The sequence below is a fragment of the Psittacula echo genome (genome assembly GCF_963264785.1).
Source record: "Psittacula echo genome assembly, chromosome: 4".
Lineage (NCBI taxonomy): Eukaryota > Metazoa > Chordata > Aves > Psittaciformes > Psittacidae > Psittacula > Psittacula echo.
The window spans coordinates 41,153,031-41,176,002 of NC_137738.1; the positions used below are offsets into that span (position 1 = coordinate 41,153,031).

Consider the following 22,972-nt stretch of genomic DNA (forward strand, 5'->3'; position numbering starts at 1 on the left):
ACATTTGAGAGATGCTAACCTCCTTGAGCCAACTGTTCTGTTACTCCTTCACTCTGAAGGCCTTTGACCCAGTGTTCAAAATGTCAATGTGCACTGGGAAATGTCAATAAACAAAGAAGTCCCCTTCAGATATGAACTTCTAATCATTCTGGAAAAGTCCACATGGAAATTCTTCCACCTGATGCACCTAGAAGAAACCAGAGAACATATCTCAAAACAAAAGGTAGGAAGAATACCTGTGATACATGAACTTTGCTGCCCTTTCCTCACCTAGTGTTGTGTGATATAATTTTGTCTTGTGACATTGTGTGATTCCACATCAAAGGAATATATTTCTGTTAAACCAGAAAACATGTCAGGTAAGACAAAAAAGTATCTGTGACTTGGAGAGATGGAATTCTACTAAAGCTTTTCCTAAATGATTATTCTCTACCATTAAACAATAATAAAAAAATTTTCGTTATATGCTGCGAGTTATACAGTTATTTTACTGTGCAGCTACTGATGTAACTGCACCATAGACTTGAATCTTAGTCCTGATAAGAGAGTCATCAGGAGTAAGATTCAAGTCTAGATCAGTAATTTATAAGTTGATACTTTGTTGCAATTTGAGCACAAGTTTTAGCAGCTTTCAAAATGCTGAGGTCCACCGCTTAGGTTTAACAGTCAGCAACATTTTAATAGTAACATTCAATAGAAATAAAAATACTGCATTAGTTATTTTATCACCAGTACTGAATTTTTCTCTGGTTTCTATAGAAGGCACTTTCATTCATCTGTCAAATTCAAAATCACTAATAAATTGCAGAATATATTATACGCATACATAATGACAGCACATACGATGGCTATGAAAGGTGTTGCAGTGCCCAATTGATGTCTTTTATCTTCGTGATGATCCCTGCTTCCCAAAGTCCCTTAAAATCCTACTAGTATTGGATCTATTTATATGTACTTAATAAAGTGGAATATATTGACCACAGTGCAATGTTCACTGGAACATTCTGAATTTCATCATGTAAGACAAAAAGGATAATGAGCCATTGATGTCTTGGCCAAGAAGGCAATTAAACATGAAGGAGTTTATTATTTGTTCTGATGACCTGTGAAGCTGAACTAAGTGATAAACTATGTTGGGACTGTATTAGTCTTGTCCATGAACACTACTGAAATTCTTCCATAACTAATATCAAAACCAGTTAAATCCAAATTATATAATGAGGATGGTAAACTAACAGGTTGATACTTTCTTCTATATGGCTTCTTTGTGGAAACGAAATATGAATATAGATATTTTTTTCACAACCATACAACGTACATTAGGCTTAGAGTAGTGCTAAGAGACAGCACGTTACACTATGCCCTTTATACACATGGACAGTTTTAGAAAACCTCTCTCAGCTCTTTTTCATGAAGACAATAGTGGTAATTGCTTGAGACTGAAGCATTTTTAGCTTGCTTCTGCCGTAGCTTTTAGATGGTTGCTTTTTTCAGCTTGGTAAATAAAGAACTTGTGATGATTAGGTCAGTCCAAGGGATAAAGTTATCCTGGCATAATTAGCGTCTTAAGATGTGCCTTCCAGCCTGACTGACGTGGGTTTTTCTATATCCTGAGATGATGTGTCTACTCGCACAAGCTTCCAGACAGTGTGATAGGAGCAGCATTTGCTGGGGAACATAAACAGGATTTGGCCATGCAGTCTAGGATCAGGATCTTGTACTATATAGGGAAAAAGATCTATGCAAAACTTGAGTACCACAGTCCTTTCAGCATAGGTGTTGTGGTATCCACCCCATAAAATATTCCAATCATATATTTACAAATGTATGAATGAACTCAATTCTTTACTACTTCATGACTTTTTTTGCAGTCGGTACAAGCAGTAGGTAGGAAGGCAATGGGACTTTTAGCAGCTTAGCTGCAACGTGAGATGTGCTCCTAGCCACCAGCATCATTAGTGTCTTGGATCCCCCAAGCTTCCGATGAACTTGCAGCCAAACTCCGTAAGGTGTCAACAGTGAATCAGAAGACTAAGATAAGGTGCCCCGGGTATGGCTTGCTCTCAGGCTTTCCTTCTAACTTTAAAGCTCCACTGTGGCACTGTTGTATGGGTTTAACTTTTAACAGGTAATCTGAAGGGATTCTAGACGTTAATTCAATTTTGTATTCCTTGTGTAGGAATTCCTTTTTGAAGAGAAAAAAGGACATCAATAAGGTATCATATAGTACAAATGACAGGCCTGAAATCATGGGGAAAATGTAAGAATGCAGGTTTGAAGATTGTTCTTTATATCTGTTCAGGTAGTTAGACGTTAGTTTAGAGAAACTTACCTATGTTGGAATATAATGAAAAACAAAGTGATTTTTTAAAGGTGCACCATAGAGAATCTGGTTTTGTATATACAAGTTGATTTATGTAGAAAACCTCAAAACTCTCTGAATCAAAGAATTGGCTGAAAATGGGTAGGAAGTTGAGTCTGAATAGTAACAGGCTGGGGCAGCTGCAGGAGTAGGAGCACATATCTAGTGAGAAAAGTATTATCTGGTCCTTTGCTAAAGGTTGAAGACTGTAGCAGTCCTGGAAGGAATAGGAGGTATTTCAGATAGCTTGTAAAAACAAAACAAAGCAAACAAACAAATAAACAAAAAATCACCAAAAAAAAAAAACAAACCCAAAACCAAGATAACCAAACCAGATTTATAAAATAATTAACACAGAGTCATAATGCAAAAGTACTACCTGGAGACAGAAGGACTTGTGCAAGTAGTATACGTAGTAGGCACGTTCGTAAATACAATTTAGTTGTTGCAGGAGTTTACTCCAGTTAACAACTCTGCTCTGAGAATATACACTTGTGACTTGAAAGCAAGGCTCAAGAAGGGTGAGAGAGGAAATGAAAGTTCCTCTGTTCCACCTGTGTGACCTCAACCACAGCCTGGGAACTAAGGAGGCAAGAACTCTTTTGCTCAATGTTTCTGCTGCAGGAGGCAAGCCATGAGTTCACAATTGCAAAATATTTGTATGTATTTTATTCTTTTTACTGTCACATTTCTGAGTCTGTAGCACTGACTCAGACTAAAGGTATGATGGAACTGTGATTTTGAAATAAAACTTACTAAAAGAATGAACTGATGATTTTCTCCTTAGTTTAGGTTAGTTTATCACTTTATATTGATATTTTTTACTTTTCACATACAATTTCTTGATATTTCTTCTGTTGTCTTTTTTTGTGGAAGTTAGAAAAGCTATTCTGCTAGCTGCAGAATCATAGAGTTTCATCAATCTGCTCTGTAAGCTCTAAAAACTCATGGATCAATGTGATACGGACATGGGATCAAAGGCAGAGTTTCTGAATTCATCTACAGGAACGTAATGCACAAGGGATATTCTGCAGACCCAATGATTCGTAAGCCTCATGACTCAGTTGAAGTTTCCTTTTCTGATATAGTACACAAGTCCTAGAACAACATTTTGTTGTTTGGTTGGTTAGTTTTTTTGTTTGATTTGGGTTTTTTTTTCCAAAGTAAACCTATCACAGAATAGAATTGTTTAGCTTGGAAGAGATCTTCAAGATCGAGTCCACCTGTTAAGCTAGAACTTCTAAGGCTACCACTAAACCACATTCCTGAGTGCCACATCAACACAGGGATGGTGACTTAACCATTTCCCTGGGCAGCCTGTTCCAATGCTTGACAGCTATTGCCGTGAAGAAATTTTTCCTAATATTCAATCTAAATCTCCCCTGGTACAACTTGAAGCCATTTCCTCTTGTCCTACTGCTTGCTGTTTGTGAGAAGAGACCAACATCCACCTCTCTTCATCCTCCTTTCTGGTAGTTATAGACAGCAATGCTGTTCCCCCTGAGTGTCCTTTTCTCCAGACTCAACAACCCCAGTTCCCTCAGCTGCTCCTCATAAGACTTATGCTCTAGGCCCTTCGTCAGCTTCATTGCCCTTCTTTGGACATGCAGTTCTATTGCTGATGTAATTTCTCTTTTTAGAATACAATTACGTTATAAAGCCAGTACATGCTAAGCAGGTCCTCCATGGAATGAAGCAGATCCCTTTCATCTCAGGATTTGGCTTTAAGAGTTTTTTTAGTTTATTAATTTGAACAGTTTTATATGCTAAAAATAGTAATCAAATCTAACAAACCTAAAGCTCCTAAATCTCTTTTCCCCAGATGACGTAGCTATTTCAGGTAATACTTGATTTATATATATGCATCACACAAGTTTATAGGAAAATGGTGAGACAAACTTTCAGACACACTTCTGCTTTAAGCTCAATCTTGTCTAATTGGTTTTCTATCAGTCCCAAATATTGCCATTTTGTGATTGTAACTGGTTTTTTTTTGTTTTGTTTTGGTTTGGTTTGGTTTGGGTTTTTTTGTGTGTAAAGTGAAACATTAGAGAAACTAAAGCAAGAGTGAAGGGTAACTGAAAGATATTTGATAGCATATAAAAGGTTTAGTAAATGTGGAGTTGCTGTGCATCGGGAATCCTGCAACAGCCTTTGCAAAATACTGGACTTTCCAAGAGTTACATTATTATCAATAAGCTCCCAAGCACTGTTATTTTCCAAGTGATTTTCTTCTGAAAAGGTAGTGTTTCTGTCAGTAGAAGACAGTAGGAGTTAACAGCTGGGAAAAGTCCATCTGCCTAGACCTTAGAGAACTTCAGGTCTTACACTTAGGAGTCCTACAGAAAAGGGGCTTTTCTCCATCTGTCTGCTTATAAAGAATTATTTTATTTTTAATTATTTTCTCTTATCAAAACATCTCCAAATGATGTGGAAATAATACTGTACGTAAGCGTCAGTGAAAGAAGGGGGGGTAAGTTGGAAAAGATAGAATTTGGTTTGCCATCCGAAAACTTTCTGTCATCCTAAAATAACCTCCCTCAATTAGAATACTCTTGAGAAATGAGAGGAAAGACTAAGCAGTAAGGGAGAGGTAGCATCTCTTCTTCAACTTGTCTTGATTCAAGAGGAGGAGGCAGTGGGTGCTGCAGCACCTAGATGGGAAATGCAGACAATGGGTAGTGCAATTCAAAAAGTGTTTGGGACATCTGGGGTTGATTCAAGGCTGTGCTGGAGATTTCCTGTGTAAACAAGGGGAATGCACTCAATCTCCTTATGACTCGGGTTTTTTGGCTATAGAATAGGGAAAATAGATGGTATTGTAAGGCTAGATGCACTAAAGACTGCTCAGGTCAGTAAAAGGGCTATAGAGTGGGGTTTCTTATCAGTTATCCTGCCACCCCTAGAGAGGTTCTGAGACCATCTTAGCCAGTCCTACGGCATGTCACTCCCTAGTGACACTAGTGTACAACCTGTGAAAAGGAGAATGAAGTTACAGCAAGACAGATTTGCCAGCTATGATAATTAAGTATATATGGTATGGAATGGTATGATATGGTTGGTTCCAGGTAGAATGGGGCTTTGAACAACCTGATCTAGTGGAAGGTCTTCCTGCCCACGGTAGGGCGGTTGGAACTAGATGACCTTTAAGGTCCCTTCCAACCCAAACCATGCTATGATTCTGTGATTCTATGAGTCTATGGTTCCGTGATTCTATGAATCTATGGTTCCATGATTCTATGATTCTATGGTACGGTATGGTATGATGTGGTAAAAAAGTACTGATTTAGCAGTGATTTTCAATTTTTTTGGCAGTGCAACCTATATACATTTCCTCACAGCATGCTGCCGCCCATATAGCACATACATAGCAACTGACAGCAGACTTGTTTTTCTCATATTCTCAGATTTAGTCGGCGGCTCCCCTCCTCTCCTCCCTTCCAGGGATCGCAGCCTGCAGGACTCCTACGAGCATCCCCTCTCCAGCCTGAACTAGCCAAGGCACTCTGAAAGCAAACTTCGTCTTTCTTCTCCGGTTCTTGCTGCCAGCGGCAGTTGGGCTTTTCCCGCAGATGCGCCCTCGGCGGGAGCGGGGTTGAGCCGGGAGTGAAGCGGTGGTGGGTGCGGAGCCGCGGCGGGTGCGGGGCCGCGGTGGGAGCGGAGCCGAGGCAGGAGCGGGGCTGGGGAGCGGGTTAGAGTGGCACCCCTGGGGTTAGAGTGCAGGGGCTGGAGCCCCAGAGACGCGGCTTTTACACAGCCCAGGATATGGGTTTCTCCTCCTCGATCCTCTTCCAAGCTCTAGGGTGAAGTCCACTGAATTTCCCAGGGTCGTGCCGGCAGCACAACTCCTATACGCCCTAACTAAGGTATTTCTGAGGGGTGAGGGGAGTGCGGTGCTATCGATGCTCATCTCGCCATTCCAGAGCAGGATGGCTTCTTCGACCTCTAGTTATGTAGTAACAAGGGGAAAATTTCCTGAAATTAGACTACTGCAGGAACTCTGGCTTTAGTCACAGCTGTCATCCGAGAAACAAATTTCCAGGCATTTTTAATCTAATTCACTTAATTTTTATGTAACTGAATTAGAAAATGTGATTAAGCATCACAGAAACTTATTAGAAGTAAGAAGAAATGGTGAAATCATCTATATGGGTTTGGTACAATCGTTACTTACTGAGTAGGAGGATTAGAGGCATAGAAGCTCAAAGGAGGGGGGAGAGAGAAAAGGAAAAAAAAAAAAAAAAAAAAAACAGAAGGAAAGAAAAGAGGATAATGACCTCTTTAGCTGAAATTCCTGCCGCCATCCTTTGGCAGGTATTTCGGGCAGGCGCTGAACAGACACGGTGCAACACTGAACGGCCCTGCCCTGCCGGCCAGCCCGCGGGTTCTCCTCCCACTTTCCCCGTGCTTCTTTCACTGCTGTCCTCAGACCTCTCTGAGGCAGGGGACTCAAAAGAGAAAATAGAAGGCTTGAAACTATCTGATTGTTTGCCTCGTTGATTGACTATCTGTTGATTGCCTCGTTGGGGCAGTTACTCCGGCCTCGAGATGTGGGCTGGAGATACGTTAGGAGGAATATTGCCTCCCTTCCCGCTCACGGGGGCTCAGTACGCTATCCAGCCGCTCTCCCTGAGCGCTAGCGCAGCGAGTGCCGAAGCTGGGATCAGCGGAACGGTTACAAGCACCTATGGTGCTTGGATGCGCCAGGCGCTGCTTGGATGCGGGGGCCAACCCGTTTCCCATGAACACACGCAGGTTAATGGAAAAAGCAGAGACTGGTAAACACCTTGCCGCCTGTTAAAGTCAAGTTAAAGCCCATAGAAAGATTTGGGTTTTAAGACAACTGTCCCTGCTGCGCAGCCCCTGAGGCTTCTGCGAGCGACGGCCCATGAGACGACGCTCCTTATGAGACGACGCTCCCCAGGCAGAAGCCACTGACAGGGACGAGCTTGTGCTGGGGCAGCGAGAGACCTGGTCGGTATGTATAACACCGGCTAAGAGCTAGGGAGAGGAACAACTGTGGGGCCGTGGAGGGAGATCCGCAGGGAAGCACTGGGGGCGGGGGCGAAGGGCCCGGGGGGTGCAGGCACGTCCCCTCGAGGCCGCCGCAGATGCGGACGGGGTGCGCAGTGCGGGGAGCCCCTGGAGCCCCAGCCAGCCGCCTGCTCTCCTGCTTTTGCAAGGCGGAATCATGCTGCCGATGGGATCCTGCTACCCGCAAAACTAACTCATTAATATAAATCAAATAATGACGGGGCTCAGCGGAGGGGGGAAATAGAGTGCGCGGCTGTTCATGAGTTAAATATAAGTCTCTGACTGTCCTAAACAAAGCGACCGTCCCCTTGGGAAGGGTGACGTCTCTACAGTAACGTGATTGCTTCTTCGGAAGCAGAAACGTGTAAACGCTATAAAACGCGGCAGCGCGGCGGGCAGCTCAGAGCGTGCGGCGAGACAGAGCTCTCCTCTGCTTCCTCCTCCTCCTCTTCGTCAGCCGCCACTTGCTGCCGCCGACGCCCCAGAGCAGCGCAGCTCCTCAGCCGCTCAGCGGGGCAGGGCGCAGGCCCCCAGCAGCGCTCCGCTCCGCTCGGCTCCGCGCCCGCCCAGCCAGCCCCACCGACAGACTCGCGGCTCCGTGAGTAACTTTCTCTCAGCCGCAGCGGCAGCTTCTCAGCGGACGAGGAAGGTGTCCCCGTCCGCCGCTCTCGTCCGCCGCTCCTTTTCTCCCCTCCTGGACCGGCAGGGAAGGCGCCTTGGCCGTCGAGCCTCCGAAAGCGGGTCTGACCGCCAAGGCAGCCGGGGAGGGACCCTTCCTTTTGACCGCTAAAAAATTAATGTATGTTTTAAGGTCTCTAAGCCCCGCGTGCTGCTGCCCCCAGCGCCCGGCCGGGGGTCGCCCCCGGGGATGCCAGCTCTCCCTGTCCGCCGCAGCTCCCCCTTTACGGGCACACTGCTGCCGGCGGCACCTCCCGGGGCAAGGACAGGGATCGGGTTGGTTGTTCGGCGGCCCGAGGAGAAGCGCCGGTGCCCCGAGCAGGGCCGGTGGTGGCGGGCGGGTCGGTGGGTGACGGCTGCGCTCTTCCCTCCGCAGGTGGCAGCCATGGAGCACCGCGGCACCTCCCCGCTCCTCCTCGCCCTCGCCCTTCTCAGCGCCCTCTGCTGGCGGGCGCGGGCTGTGCCCCCGCGAGGAGCCGCCTTCCCTCCCGTCCCTCGGTAAGGGCCGCGCTCCGCTTCGCGTACTGCTCCGCTCCGCGCACCGCCGGGGCTTGCCCCACGCAGGGGAGGTCGAGGGGGCTGTGGGGAGCACCAGTCTTCCACTATGCTGATTTCCCAGCCAGCACACAGCGCGGCGCGGCTGTCCCTGTTGGGGTGCTCTCTCGGGTGCGCGTCTCCGTGCTCAGGATTGGGGTGGAGCACCCCTGGCCAACCCGGCCGGTGCCCGCCGAACCTGTCTTTTGAAAGCCCGAGATACGCGACAGCAGAGGATGTGCGTCGAAATGTGCTGCAGAAGGTGATGCACGTCCATCTAAACAGCCCGGGCTTTTCTTGCGGGAAAGCTTCTTTACCTCCGACTAAATGGATACTAAAAATTCTTCATCACAAATGAGGGGCAGTGGTCCGTATGGACTGATGTGTAGTTTTTGTGCTGCTGCATGCTTTGAATTGTTGAAGATGTTATTAACTGTTGAACTAGATTAAGTCAGATGGCAGAAATGTGCATTTTACATTTAGGCAAGATGAACATAAAGTGTAAAAAGACCAGTGGGAAACAGTATAGCAAAACAGCATGGTCACTGATTTTCAAAAAGTGACTTGAGTTGTTTTATTTTACACAACTTTACTTTTTTTTTCACCAAGCAGAAATCTTACATGCCTCAGATATATAAGTAGTACTAATAGCTATAATGACTAATAGCTAAAATTACAGGGACAGTAGCCTATCCTAGTTTTAGAATGGCTTTTGCACATCATCACATGCAGGGGTTTACTGTAGCAATGGGAGCTTGTTGTCTGCCACTGAACATAAAAGCAGCTAGAGGAAACATCTGATACCAAACTACTGCTACGCAGTCAGATTGCCCTTGACAAAACTTGACAAACGATAAGAAAGAGCAGGTTATGAAAATATGAAGTAATTGTAAATCAGTTTATAGAGATCAATTGCCACGATTAAGAGATTACATGTGAACTTTTTCTAACTTGCAATTAGCAAATTAATTTAAACATGAAAGAATAAAACCATGCATGTAAAGATACATGACTGTATTTAGTTTGAAGTTCTTGAGGATGTATTTATTTTCTCTAGAGATGGCCTAATACTGCTTCATACTGCATATCAATGCATGTTTTAAATCTTAATTGGAAGGTAAGTACTTTGCAGGGACTGTTTTCACTTTGCATGGGTGGAGGCTGGTAATTCCATCCATTGTTTATATAAAATATAGTTGTCACTTGAGCTGTAATGGCCATATGTTATGCACTGTTCACTGGAATAAATTATGTGCACCGACATAAAATAGAAAATATGCAGTAGAGGGAAGGATCTGTTATGTCAATTGCCACTGAGCATGCATTATACTTGAAAGTGATTTTTATTTTAACCAGACTACTTTAAAATGCCTCACAGGTTAAAGTAGGTAGATGTGCATTTTGACACAAACCAGGATGTAAGCTGCAGTGAAGTGTTGCACATCCCCAGCTAACTGTACATGGTTTCCTTCTCCAACAGATTGGGAAACAGAATGCCATTTGATGGAGCCGGTGAACCTAACCATGCCCACGGGTCATTAAAGTCTGAATCAGACATTTTGCAGAGCACACTACCTGAAAACGAGAAATTCTATTTTGATCTGTCCAGAATTATTGATAGGTGAGTTTCTTTATTGCTATAAATACAAGTGATGACACACTACTTGAATTGCATCAAAATATTGGTCACATTTTCAAACTGAGAAATAGAAAAGGAAGAATCAGTTATAGAAAAAAAAAAAAAGAAAAAAGCACATGGCCTCTGGTTGCAATGTCTGCAGAAATGTTGATTGCATTGCTGTTCTGGCATGATGAATTCACTCACTTCCCAGGAAGAGCTAGAAAGTATATTGTGAAAATCTGAAAGTTGTTTTATGAAATTAGCTTAATTCAATATGTACAGTAGATAAGGAAAGCAGTATGTTACAAAATGAACATTATCAAAATGATACAAACGCAGGCTGTATTGTAGAGTTTATTTATTGTCCATTTCAGAAATACAAGGCATGCTGATGGAATTTTCACCAGTGTCTACAGCCATCTTTTGGCTAAACTTGCTGTGAAGAGATATCTGCATTCGCTTATTAGAAAACGAGTTAGGTGAGGTGACACTTACATTAGGTAGATTTTTGTCCTAGCTGGCTTCCTTGGCAATTTTTTACCCCTCTGTACATAAGTTCTCAATTTTGTGATTTAGAGATAATGAAAGACATAATATAAAAGACAATGATATAATGATGGGGGAGCTGAAAATCCTATATAAGATCTTAGTGGTATTTGTTACTAAATGCATATGTTGCTATTTATTCCTGATACAGCTGTGAGGGGTAGAGTGACAGACACTGCACATAACACTGATGATAAATACTGGCAATGTTATAATGATTATCACACCAATTTGCTAATTTTTTCTTCTGGTAGTGTTTTTACTAGCTTGGCAGATGAATGGCAAAAGTAAATGCAAAATGATTGATTATTCACTACTTACATAACAACAGGGGAATGCTCAATGATATTAAGAAACTATTGGTTTACAGAGTAAACAAGAATAGAACATATTGCCAGATGTTTGAAAGATCTGTATTACAGACAGATTCAAAAAAGAATGAGGCAAATCCGTAGACAAGGAGACTGGATGCAACTTCCAGACCAGGATGTTTGCTGGGATGATAGGATGCTGGAAAGGATTGCTGTATACTTAGTTCCCTTTTTTCACTCCCTAAGCAGCAGCTACTGGGCTCTTTTGGGAAAGGAACAGTTGAATACTTTGGTTTGACCCAGTATGACCATTCCTTTGAGCGCCTACTTCATATACTCAAAACCTAAGTGAAAATTAAGTCCTGCATTTATGTCAATGCTGTCTTTGTTCCAGAACACAGAATGCCTGTTTCTCATACACTATAAGCTAATACAGATCATTTAAAGCAGAACACACCAAGGCTTTTCAAGATCGTGCATGAAAAATAGTCCTCCAAGTTTAGATTTCACAAGGTGTGTTTTATCTCTTGAAACCTCCTTAAAACAAATATCTGTAGCACGTTTGTGATGCTACACTTTTACTGAGAGGCAGGCTGCGTTCTCACTGAGCTCAGTATGAACAGTGAGAACTTACTGTGACTTAAGCCAATCTGCACCTGAAAAATAAAGTCAGTTTATTGAAAAGACTAAGCTGGGCTATGAGAACAGACAGGAGGGAGTCGTGAAATCCACACTCAGCCTACAGAATCTCTGGGATGGGGACTCTGGAAATCATTGAGTATGGATCCTAATTGCATGGAGCATGGCAGAGTTGAACAGGAGAACAAATTCAGTGGAAGATGTTTCTTAAAAGACTGAATACTGATCCTTAGAATTTCATTCTTGTTACTAAAAAATGTAGTCAACAATAGAAGCAGTGGCTTCTTTTCAACAGAAGATAGATACAAGGTCACAGTTGGAAATGAAAGCTGAAATGAAAATTTGATTTTATTTAGCTAATCAACATTATAAAGTTTGTTTCACTAATATAATTGTATCTTCTTTTAAATGGATATTGTCTATTAATTTTTTCTTTGTAATTGTTGCATTGCCAGCTCCCAAGACAGTCCTGTCAAACGCCACTCTGATGCTGTCTTCACTGACAACTACAGCCGCTTTCGAAAGCAAATGGCTGTGAAGAAATACTTAAATTCAGTTTTAACTGGAAAAAGAAGGTACTACAAGAAAGCAAATATATATTGTTTCTGTACTTGTATGGTATTAGGACAGAAAAGATTTATGCCCATGTATAGATATGGAGAGGACAAACAAAAGGCAATGAACATTAATGACTTTGCAACATAATTGATAACATGGTTTTCAAATACAGACAGCATTTTCTTCTAGACTGGAACAGACACTACAATCAGATTAGAATAAAAGAATAAAGAGGAGACTGCGTCTGGCAATTTTAAAAAGCTTCTGACAGATTCTTAAAATGGTTTTATTTATAAAAAAGACTCTTAAGGAAAAATCCACTGAGCTACAGAACATGAACAACAATTTTATGAAGAAAATGCAGTATTTGTTGTAAAATTATCTGTCAGTAAATGCATAAAATGCAAATTTAGAAGTCCTAAAAAGTACATATGTCCTAGTGTATAGGTGGGACATGTCAGCATATGTTTTTGTAGACCTTATATTCTGTTTGTATATACACTCCTTTACACAACTACTTTTAAACATCGCATGTCTTCATCCATTAGACATGCTATTTCATGTGATTTATAACACTTTGGTACAAGTATAACAAAATGTGCAATAGCTACAGCTAGAAGAAGGCTTTGCTTGCTTGTTTGCTTTTTCTTCTGAGAGCAATAAATCTTGTTTCTGACCCGCAACAGCCAAGAAGAGCTAAACCCTTCTAAACTTCGAGATGAAGCAGAACTTCTTGAACCTTCCTTTTCAGAAAACTACGATTCTGTAGATGAGCTGCTGAGCCACCTCCCACTGGTATGCCCAGATTTTCTTTCCTCTTGCTGTCTATTACTTGACTTGACCCATAAAATGAGACTATTCGTACATGAAACGTGGCCTATCAGAAAAGTGGAATCATCTAGGAAAGACCCATGTTCCATGAAATGCTACATGTTTCTATAGGAATTGTGTCTGAATATAATAATCATTTTAATAACAATAATTAAGTTATCCCATGGTTGCTGTTATTGAAAACTCCTAATTAAATGGCACTGTTAATAATGCACCTAACTCACTTGGGTGTTTCAACTTGCGTGCACTGCAGCATAAAACCAGAATTGACTCATTTTTAATTACAAAGATTATTATTTCTTCAGAGAACAAAATCAAGGATATTCCTTTTAATTAAAAAAAAAAAAAAAAGTATCACTTTTTTTTTTTTTTAACATCTGTTTTATTGGAAGGGATTTGCCCCTGAAACTAAAAGGATCAGCAACATGAACCCTAAACACTGAGAAAGCATTTGACTCCCATCTTAGGTGTGCTGCAGAGGGATCATCTGACAAGCAAATATTGTGGTTACTGCTTTCCATTTAGCTACTCCTGTTTTTCTACATGCCATTTACAAATATGTTACTTTGGTTTACCAAAATGTAAACCTTTCTACGTCACAGCACTTGCAGGGACATAAACCCAAAAGGGTAATGTAGAAGTGAATTGGGCTTATTTTTCTGAAAAGCATATTATGAAATTGATGATAGGATGTTTTTTGGCATTCAGCTGTGTTTCAGCTACAAGTAAGAAAGAAGGCTACTCTTGAAGACAGCATCTGGGGAGGAGGGGAGATACAAGAAAAGGTGTTTCTCCAAACTGTTGTTTCCTTCCATGTCTGAAAGGAAATGTTTTCCTTTCCACAAATGTGGCAGTTCCTCTAAAGTTCCTGAAAATTAGAAGGAACATGAACTGCTTATACCTTAAGGAACAAAATAATCGTAAGTGATGAGATTCTGGAAGGAAATGTTCTTTCTAGAGAAGATTATTGCAAAACCACTTGCTTCTGGTGCAATATTTGCACCTTCTAAAACTTCTGGCACCGACCAAGTGAGAGAGTGTAGTGGTGCACTGTGTCACAGGTGTTTTTCTGGACATGTTTTCAGTCTTTTCCTTTCTTATGGACTGTAGTGATGATCCAGATCTCCCTGGAGGTAAATCACCCAGTATTGACTGTTACCAGTCATTTTGTCCCAGTGCCCTCTTGCCGATGTGGTGTGTGTATCAAGCAACCTGAATTCGAGTATCCATTTCAAGGATACAGTTGTTTTCAAACTTAGCTATTCTGTGCTGTAGGAACATATCTGCCTAATCCTTCAACATTTTTTTACTCATCCTGCAGCCTTGTCTGCTAGCTGTAATGCCCACCAAGCTCCAGTGAATAGCTCCATCTCACGCCTGTTAGTCCCAAGTGCAGCAAATGTTTTAGATCAAGAGTTACTTCTTGTCCTCTATTTGCTTTTATACTTCTCACAATGCAACTGCTTACAAAATGTTTTTTGAAACATACTTCTCCTTTGCTTTTCAGGACCTCTGAAGGACACCTGGTAAAGCCTATGACAAGAACAAGCTATTTTTGAGTTCCACATAGTATTTCAAAGAGATGACTTTAGTCATCAAACCAGAACAAATATGTTGTGAAGTGAAAGTTGTGATATATTTGTTTCTTATGTAATAAAAGTTGATATTTACATTGTAAATACTACTCTAGAGTTCTCTACTGAAAGCTGTACATATGGATGCCAGTTTAACTCATGAGAAGTCTGTGAGCCCATATACTGTAAATCCTTTACTTCAATAAATTCATTTGAAAATGAGCGTGCAGCTGAAATGAGCCCATCATTGCTAATTAAATGGCTTATTTTAGGTATGGTACAACCAGATAAGCTCATATGATGATAGGGATACATTTCCAGATAGCTTCATAAACAAGAGTAAAAATGTGGGGAAAATGATAGGCAAAGTATGTAAAATGGCATTACAAAAGTCTCTGAAAGTCATTGCCAAGCAAAAGGGAATGCTTTTCTAGCAGCTTACAGTGCAACTTGAGAATATGAAAAAGTGTTAAAAGTTATTTGACTTTCGACAGCATCTCTCCCTCCTGTCCACATTTTTGATATCTTACAATATACCAATTACATTAAGACCGGAAATGTATCCTTCCTTTTCAGTTATGTTTTGGATGCTCTGGAGATGACGAAGCACACAAAGAATGCTGTCCCTTGATTCGTCTGATGCCTAAAGCCACCAGTTATTCTACATTTAGTTGTCTGTGGCTTTGATGATGAAACTATTCCTTTTACACAAAACAGATCTGAAGACACTTTACTATTTTTTTTCAGAATGAATGTAATTCACAGAACTTGCAGGTAATAATTGATTTTTTTATCATGTCAAACTATTATTGGTTTGATTCAGTGCTACACGCATCTGGAGCAGCAGAGGTCCCAATAAGTGCTGCTTCTGCTATAGTAGTAGAATAATATAGTAGTAGAATAATATAGTATTTTTTAACTGAGGTATATACTGTGTTCTATTAGAAAGACAAGCAAGTGAGCCTTCAGTCCCCATTTAGCTTTATATCATTGTAACTAAGTATGGAACTGGAAATTTGCAGCTCACTCACTATTGCTGCGAGTCAGAATCTGGTTGTACTTTATTGGAATTGTAGATTTAACCAATTGGATCATATTCTAAAGAATTACTGTTTTAAAGACCATTGCAGTAAGAAAAGTGTGCATGCAGAATATATGAAATGTATATTCATGCATGATACCAGCCATAATACTCCCATGACTCTCCTCCCACCTCCTAGAAAGAGATGGAAGTAGAAAAACTTATCAGACCTACTTACAAGCTCAATTTGGAATTTCAAGTATATTTATATGTCATACATATGCACACATAGTGATAAAACTGATTTATAAGTTTCAGTTACAAGTTTACTGTTCTCATTTAGAAGGAAGCTTCAAACATGATAAAATTTGAGATTTATGGAGACTTGTTCTCATAAATATGTAGGCTTCAGATCTGCATTTTTTTTTCCTTTTTTTTTTTTTTTTTAATATTGGTAACTGCATATCAAAAGAAAACCATTTTATACAGATCAGATGCTATAATTGCTATTTCTATCTAGCCTCGGCAGAATATATTTTAGCTTAAACTAATGAATGGTCACAAAATTTAGACATCATTTTGAAGTCTTCTTTTGAGAAGTGGTCCACTCTTAATTCCTATCTTAGGAAAATCTGAGTGCAGAAGTGGCTTTGGAAATACTTGAAGGATACAACCACTCTGATGTCACACTACTTAATAGTAGTTTTTCTTCAGTGTATTTGGAACTTTGTTGTAATTTCTGTGATAAGTGATCTCTAAAAAAAATAAGTGAAAAAAATTTCCCCAAAACAAAGCTGCACACAGTCTTCATACACAGAACTTTTTGTTAAATATACATAATATTCATTCACTCAATTGAAAGTAACAAAAATTGGACTGATCAAACTTTGGACTCCACAATTCCAGATTTTTTTTCCCTCAATTTGCTTTTGCTTTAATTTATTTCCTATTTACCAGTAAGACACCTGATAGAAGAACTTGTCTCTCAAGTTTAATGTTTATTCTCCCCAATATCTTAATCTCCATACAAAACTGTAGAACCTTAGAACATGTATTTTCTGTTACAATGGAGATGTGATGTATTACTGAAAAAAAGGGACGTTTATTAGGAAATCATATATATAAAATATGTATTTAATACCTTCAATGTAATAACTAAAATAATACTTTGGTAGCTTCCTCAGGCAGTTAGTAAGCACAGTCTAACAGGCATGCTGAATTTCATGTACATTTTAACAAAATATAGTAGTGAAAGGAGATGCTAACCTCTAGAATAAAATACATGACAATATTTGTGTTAAAAGATGGCTTTTAACTTGTCATAGCAACTTTTGACATTCTATAGGAGATATAGACCAGTTAATACACTAAAACTAGTTAATTGTGGAAGATGAAGCATTCTTCACCTCAGCTTCACAGGCAAGTGGTTATAGCAAGGTTAAATTATAAATTTGAAGAGAAAATTGCAATGTTCACCCAGTGAGACAAACTTTAAGTTTGTCAATGAGTCTTGACATGTCACCAATCTTACAATCCACATGCAAAATGTCATAAAAGTGGAATCAGTGTATTAATTAGGAGAATGAAAGGGGTAGACCTGAGAAGAATGTCAAGAGGACTGCTAGGAGGAAAAAAAATACCTGTGAGATTTAGAAGAGCACTGCTGGCAGAGAGAATACAACCACCTAGAAGGAAGGAACAGAACTGTGGAGGGTTATTAGGATATATGTTAAAAAAAAAAAAATTCATCATGTTTCCCCAGAATTTCACTTCTAACACAGGATAGGGACACCTGCCATCTTAGAGGGTAGAACTCATTACTTTTTTGTTTTATTGAATGAGGTTTGCTTTTCAGACCTACCTCATGGAGCTGTTAAAGTAAGGGTCAGAATCACCTTTAAGTGCATCTTTATCAGCACTGGAAGATGATATTTTCTGGTATTGAATGCACAGAGAGGATTTGCATGCTTTTGTGCATGTGTAGAGTCATTACGCACTCAAGAGCAACCCGCAGGATTGTGTATAAAACCATGAGAAATACAAAAGTTGACAAAACATTTTAAAATTATAGCCACTAAAAGTACATTAAAAATAAATAAAACCCTAACAGCTCCTCTAATATTTTAAATGGCTTTGATGGGCTACGAGTATTTGTTCCACCTGAAAGTCTGAGATAAATTTTTTGTTTAAAAATATGAAAATGGATAACTTGGACCCAAAGCATTGGTATAACTTCATGTATAAGAATATTGAATGCTTCCCAAAGACAGATGTTTTGGTAAGACATGTTTGTATACATGAGTCATTTATTTGCTTGCAAGGTATTAGGGAAAGGTAGCTGGAAAAGGCTGTCCATTGCCTCTTGTGATGCTACCTATGCTTTCTGCTACTTCTTTTATTTTTCCTTGTTTTTTCTCTCCCTCCTCCACTTACCCCAAGCTTACCCACTATTTGTTAATACTCTCGCCCTTGGCTTACAGAGTTAGTGTATGAATGTATAGCTATGTTTGTGAGAGGCACAACTGCAGTAGACCTTAAATTTGTGGTGCAGCAATCTAATAACTGCCATCCTTGGTTATGGAAATGAATACTGCAATGAACCTCGCACAATCAGATTTGCGGAAGCAACCTGTCCTACTCACATACAGCCCCTGACTTCTTGTTGGAGATTTCCCATTTGGTTTGTGACTGACGCAGAAGGCTGACCTTTCCTTGGACACATCAAACAGAACTGTGTCAAGTTCTTGCACATCAGTTTTTTGATGGAGAAGAAATGATTTATGTGGAGCCTGGGTGGCTTTTAGTTGTTTGCTTATTTTATGTATTATTGAACTGCTTTTTACTGAAAGTGGCCACAAGTATGTTTGACAGATGCCTTATCACCATTTGTTTCTATTCTAACTCAGTTCCTCATGTTTGTCTTTCAGCCAGTCCTTCCCATAATCACAGCCAGAACATCTGCACACTGTTTTAAGCAACCAATTTTGCTTCTTATTAGGGAGCATAGAAAGCAAACTGCTGTATTCTAGGAAGACTTTTTATGACAAAGCTAAGGATATATAATTAATGCAGAAAGTCTGAATCTTGGAAAGAAAGTAAGAAGAGTTTGAAAAATTCTGTTTGGTGTGGATGTTTTCAGTCCTGTCTAGTGACTCTGGAGCAGTGCATTGTGCTTGGCATTACAAAGCTGGTGCCAGAGCTCTGATCTTGAGAAGTGAAACGTAGTAAAAAAGAAGAAACTGGTAAACATTGAGATAAAGCAGGTGAAGATTATGTCTTCCAAAAAAGTACCTGGTGTTAAGCCTAATTTATATATGGCTTTTTGTTTTCTATAGATCAAAGACTCCTGCTTTGAGAAGAAAGGAGTCATCTCTTACTGTAAGATAACCTCACATCATGCAAGTCAATTCATTAACTTAGCAAATTCCATCAGGAGCAGAGCTGGGTTCTTTATCCCCTAATTCTGCTGCTGCATGGCACCTTCTGGATATAGTGGCTGTACTTATTTAGAACATTGTTTTAACTGGCAGCCAGTCACTGTCAACTGTGTGACAGACACCTTATCAACCATTTGTGACCATGCCAGTGTCCTCATTGTAAGAATGCTATTACTCTTCACAGGAAGTTGCATTCCTAGATCTGTTTATAGATTGCATTTCCCTCCCAGCCTTTGGTTTGTTAGGCTAAAGAAATAAAGTCCATCTTGTCTCATACTGTAAATGAATCTCCATTTCCAAGATCATGTTGGAGCACCATGTCCAGAGGGGTCAGGTTCCCGAGTGGGTTTAAGACTCCTAAATTAGAGTTTACCAGATGCAGCTTTGAAATTACTAAATTACTCTAAACATCTCTTCTTTATTGCAGTTGTTTTGGAAAAGTGATTTTGAGGGCCTCTGTTTAGAGGGCATTGGAAAATCTGTTTTTTCAGTCTGGATAATTTTTTTTGTTGCTTCTCAAAAATTTATGATTTTACAAAAGATGAGGAAGCAGAGTCAACAAGCACTTGAAATACGATATGGTTTTTGAGGTGAGTGAGGGGAGAGCCACTCAGTCCTATTTAAAATGCATGTAAAGGAAAACTGGATTCTTAAACAGGCAGGTGCCTAGGTTATTAGGTAGTTTCACCTAGATCTCTGAATACATCCTTTTACATGGCTATAGGCTGTATTTTTTAATCCAATTTCCTTAATTCTGCAATTGAGGGAGATGACAAATGCACTCCTCATGCTGCCTTTCCTTCATGTGGAATACTGGGCAGCTGGCTGACTGCAGCAGCACCCCTGTTCCTTTGTTGGCTCTTGCCAGCCTAAGGAAGGGAAATGAAGGCCAGTTTACAGCAAAAGCCTAGCAGGTTATCGAGGAGATTAGGATAAAGAGAGCTATGTGTCCTTTGACTTGCTGTGTAATTACTGGCATAGGTTACACACTGGCCTGTCACCAGAGCTAATTCTTCAAAAGGAAGAAGGAAGAGAGCCATGCAATCATTATTGTATTTATATAAATATTGTATTTATATATTGTATTTATATATTGTTATATTTTATATATATAATATATATAATTATATTTATATATTGTATTTATATATTGTATTTATATAAATATTGTATTTATATAACCGCATTAATGTATTTATGTCACGTATATTACAATATTATGCTTAAATGTAGTGCCAGTGATGAGGAGGGACTGACGGTCTCCTTTTGTTCATAGCTAAAGGATTACAACAGGAATTACCTTCTGGATCATTAATCTACTGCTGTGCAAGAATAAAGAAATTCAGCAGAGTGGACCACTTGGGTCATCGTTCTTTGATTTATGATTTGTTCTCTGTTCGGTACAGGTGAGAATACAAGTGCTTAATGTGCCCTTCTTTCATAGAAAAGGGTCTTGATTCTGTAAAGATCAAATTTAATTAGGCAGTGCACATTCTGTAACTTTCAGACTCCATTTAAATGTATTTTTCCCAAAGAATGGCTAATTCAAAATTTCATTTCCCTCACCTTAAACCGGTTGAATAGTTTTTCACATTTAAAACATTCTGAAGGGTTCTGGAATCATATGTGAGATAATTAGATTGCTTTTTGGCGATGGAACAAACAGAACTTCACCTGGTAAAGTCAGAATGACATTTAAATGGGACTTTTTCTTGGCTATTCTTTATAAACATATTTGCAGGATCTGATTAATAAATAAGTGCATGGCCAATAGACAACTTATCTCTGTAAAAGACTAATACATATAAATATTTTATTTCATATTTCTAATTACGTTGCCACTTAAAAATTCCCTGAGAGAAATCTATCAGAAATTCTGCTTCAAATACATACTGTGTTTTGTACTAATCTCATGTTTGCTGAATGATAAACTTCAGCGTAAAACCAGCATGATACATAATTCCAATACATACAAATTATTAAATTCTTTTCGATTAAAAAGTGAAGAAATTAATGAAGGAGAACCTCCCCAGCTTTTCTCTGTAGCTACAACAGTAGACCACAAGATTATGTAAAAGATTATGGTTTCAAGGACTTTTACACTGGGTCTGGTAAAATTTAAAGCAGATTTTAGGCTGCTATAATCTAGGTTGTTTGATTATACTTTGTAAAAGCTGTGCAATGATATAGGAGCTCTGTCGAGCTCAAAAATTACAGTCTTCCAAATTCAGCCCACAACACACATACAGCTTAAAGAGCTTTCTTTTTAGCTGGCTCTGTATCAGTTGAGGACTTCTTTATATGGTGGATTTCCCTAAGAATTATTATTTTGGTCTTCCTTGTATTACTGGACATAAAGGAATTTGAAAGAGCATCTCATTGTAATGTGTCTGCATAAAATCACAGTATAAGTTTGACATTACAAGAAAGAGATAACTTTGTAGAGTATTATTCATTGTGGGAGAATCTGCTGCTGAAAAAATAAAAGCAAGCCAAGCCCTTTTATCAAATCAAATTTGATAATTAAAGAAGTATTAAACTTTGGGTTTTTTGTTTGGTTCCCCCCCCCCCCCCCCCCCCCCAGTTTCTACAGTATCACCTTCAGAAGCAGAGGCTTGGCTAAGTCTAATTTTCAGAGATTTTCAGCTCAAATGTTGCAAAAAACTTTTTTTTTTAATTCGTAGATGCACTTAAGAAGAAAAAAATAATTCCCAATTTTATTTTTCTTTTATTTGTTTTCTTTTTATTTTTCTTCTATTGCAGCTTTTCAGAAATGTACGGATTAAAAAATTTATTTCAGACAATAATTTTAAGTAAATTATGCAAATATTAAGTTATCAAGGACAGCTTGTCTAGCTGAATTTTCCCTTTGTATTCTGCAGCTTAGATAGAAGCTTAAACTGGAACATACTGTTTATGTTTTGCACAAGTAAACAAAATCAACCCAAATAAAAGTAAATGGAAAAAGAGCTTATGTTCTAACTGTACTTGGTAGTAGAAGAAAGCTTTAAACTGAACCATTCAAACACACATTTAAAAATTTATTTAGACTTCTTAAATCTGGTTGTACTGCAACCCAGGGAAATTAATACTTCCAATCTTGTTTTCCTTTTGCTAGTATTGACTTCCAGCAAACGAGCTCCAAAAGACCAGATTTTGAAGAGTGTCTCAAATAATTTGATTTGGTTGGAGACAATTTGTTTAATTAATGAACCACTCATCTCCAGTCTAGAAAATATTTGGAGAGAATGTATTGCAAGCAAACTACTTTCCAAACACACCATTATCTTTTTGCTTTGATGAGGGACCCAGCATATCCATGACTCCTCTGAAGTACTGTGGCTTACAGAATTAAACACAACCTCCACAGCCTGTCAAGGCATGAGATACTTCTCTGATGTTGAACATATGTGACCCCTTTTTCAGCCATGCAATCGATGTACCCACGTCTTGGATGGAGGACATTGTTACTACATATGTAAACAAAAATGTGCAGAGGTTCATATAATTATTATGAAGATTATGATTTCACGTGCTTCCTGACACTTCATATTCGTGGTTAAATTTCTTTCAGTTATGGAGATCTTCAAGAGATTTCCATAATCCTACAGGCATAAGTAGCTGCGCATATAACTGCATGATGTAACTAAACCCTCCACTTCTATATTTGTTCATAGAGTATTATAGCCCTATACTAAGTACACAATGTATATATATTTAAAAAGGAGTCACGTATTGAATTGGATTTTTCTTTTTATTTATTTTTCATTTAAATACAACTTTGAAATGAAAGAATAGCTTAAAGCTGATATAAGTTTTCCCCATA

The 22,972-nt window shown here is 39.4% G+C and overlaps 1 protein-coding gene across 1 annotated transcript; it reads left to right on the top strand.

Annotated features, from left to right (window-relative positions):
- Positions 1 to 8,459: 8,459 nt before the first annotated feature.
- VIP (vasoactive intestinal peptide) lies at positions 8,460 to 14,630 on the top strand (the record flags this gene model as incomplete). Its single annotated transcript, XM_080615884.1, has 6 exons — positions 8,460 to 8,572; positions 10,089 to 10,229; positions 10,604 to 10,708; positions 12,181 to 12,300; positions 12,970 to 13,078; positions 14,622 to 14,630. 6 exons carry the CDS (start codon positions 8,460 to 8,462, stop codon positions 14,628 to 14,630), a joined length of 597 nt encoding a protein of 198 aa, XP_080472010.1.
- Between the last annotated feature and the right edge of the window lie 8,342 nt (positions 14,631 to 22,972).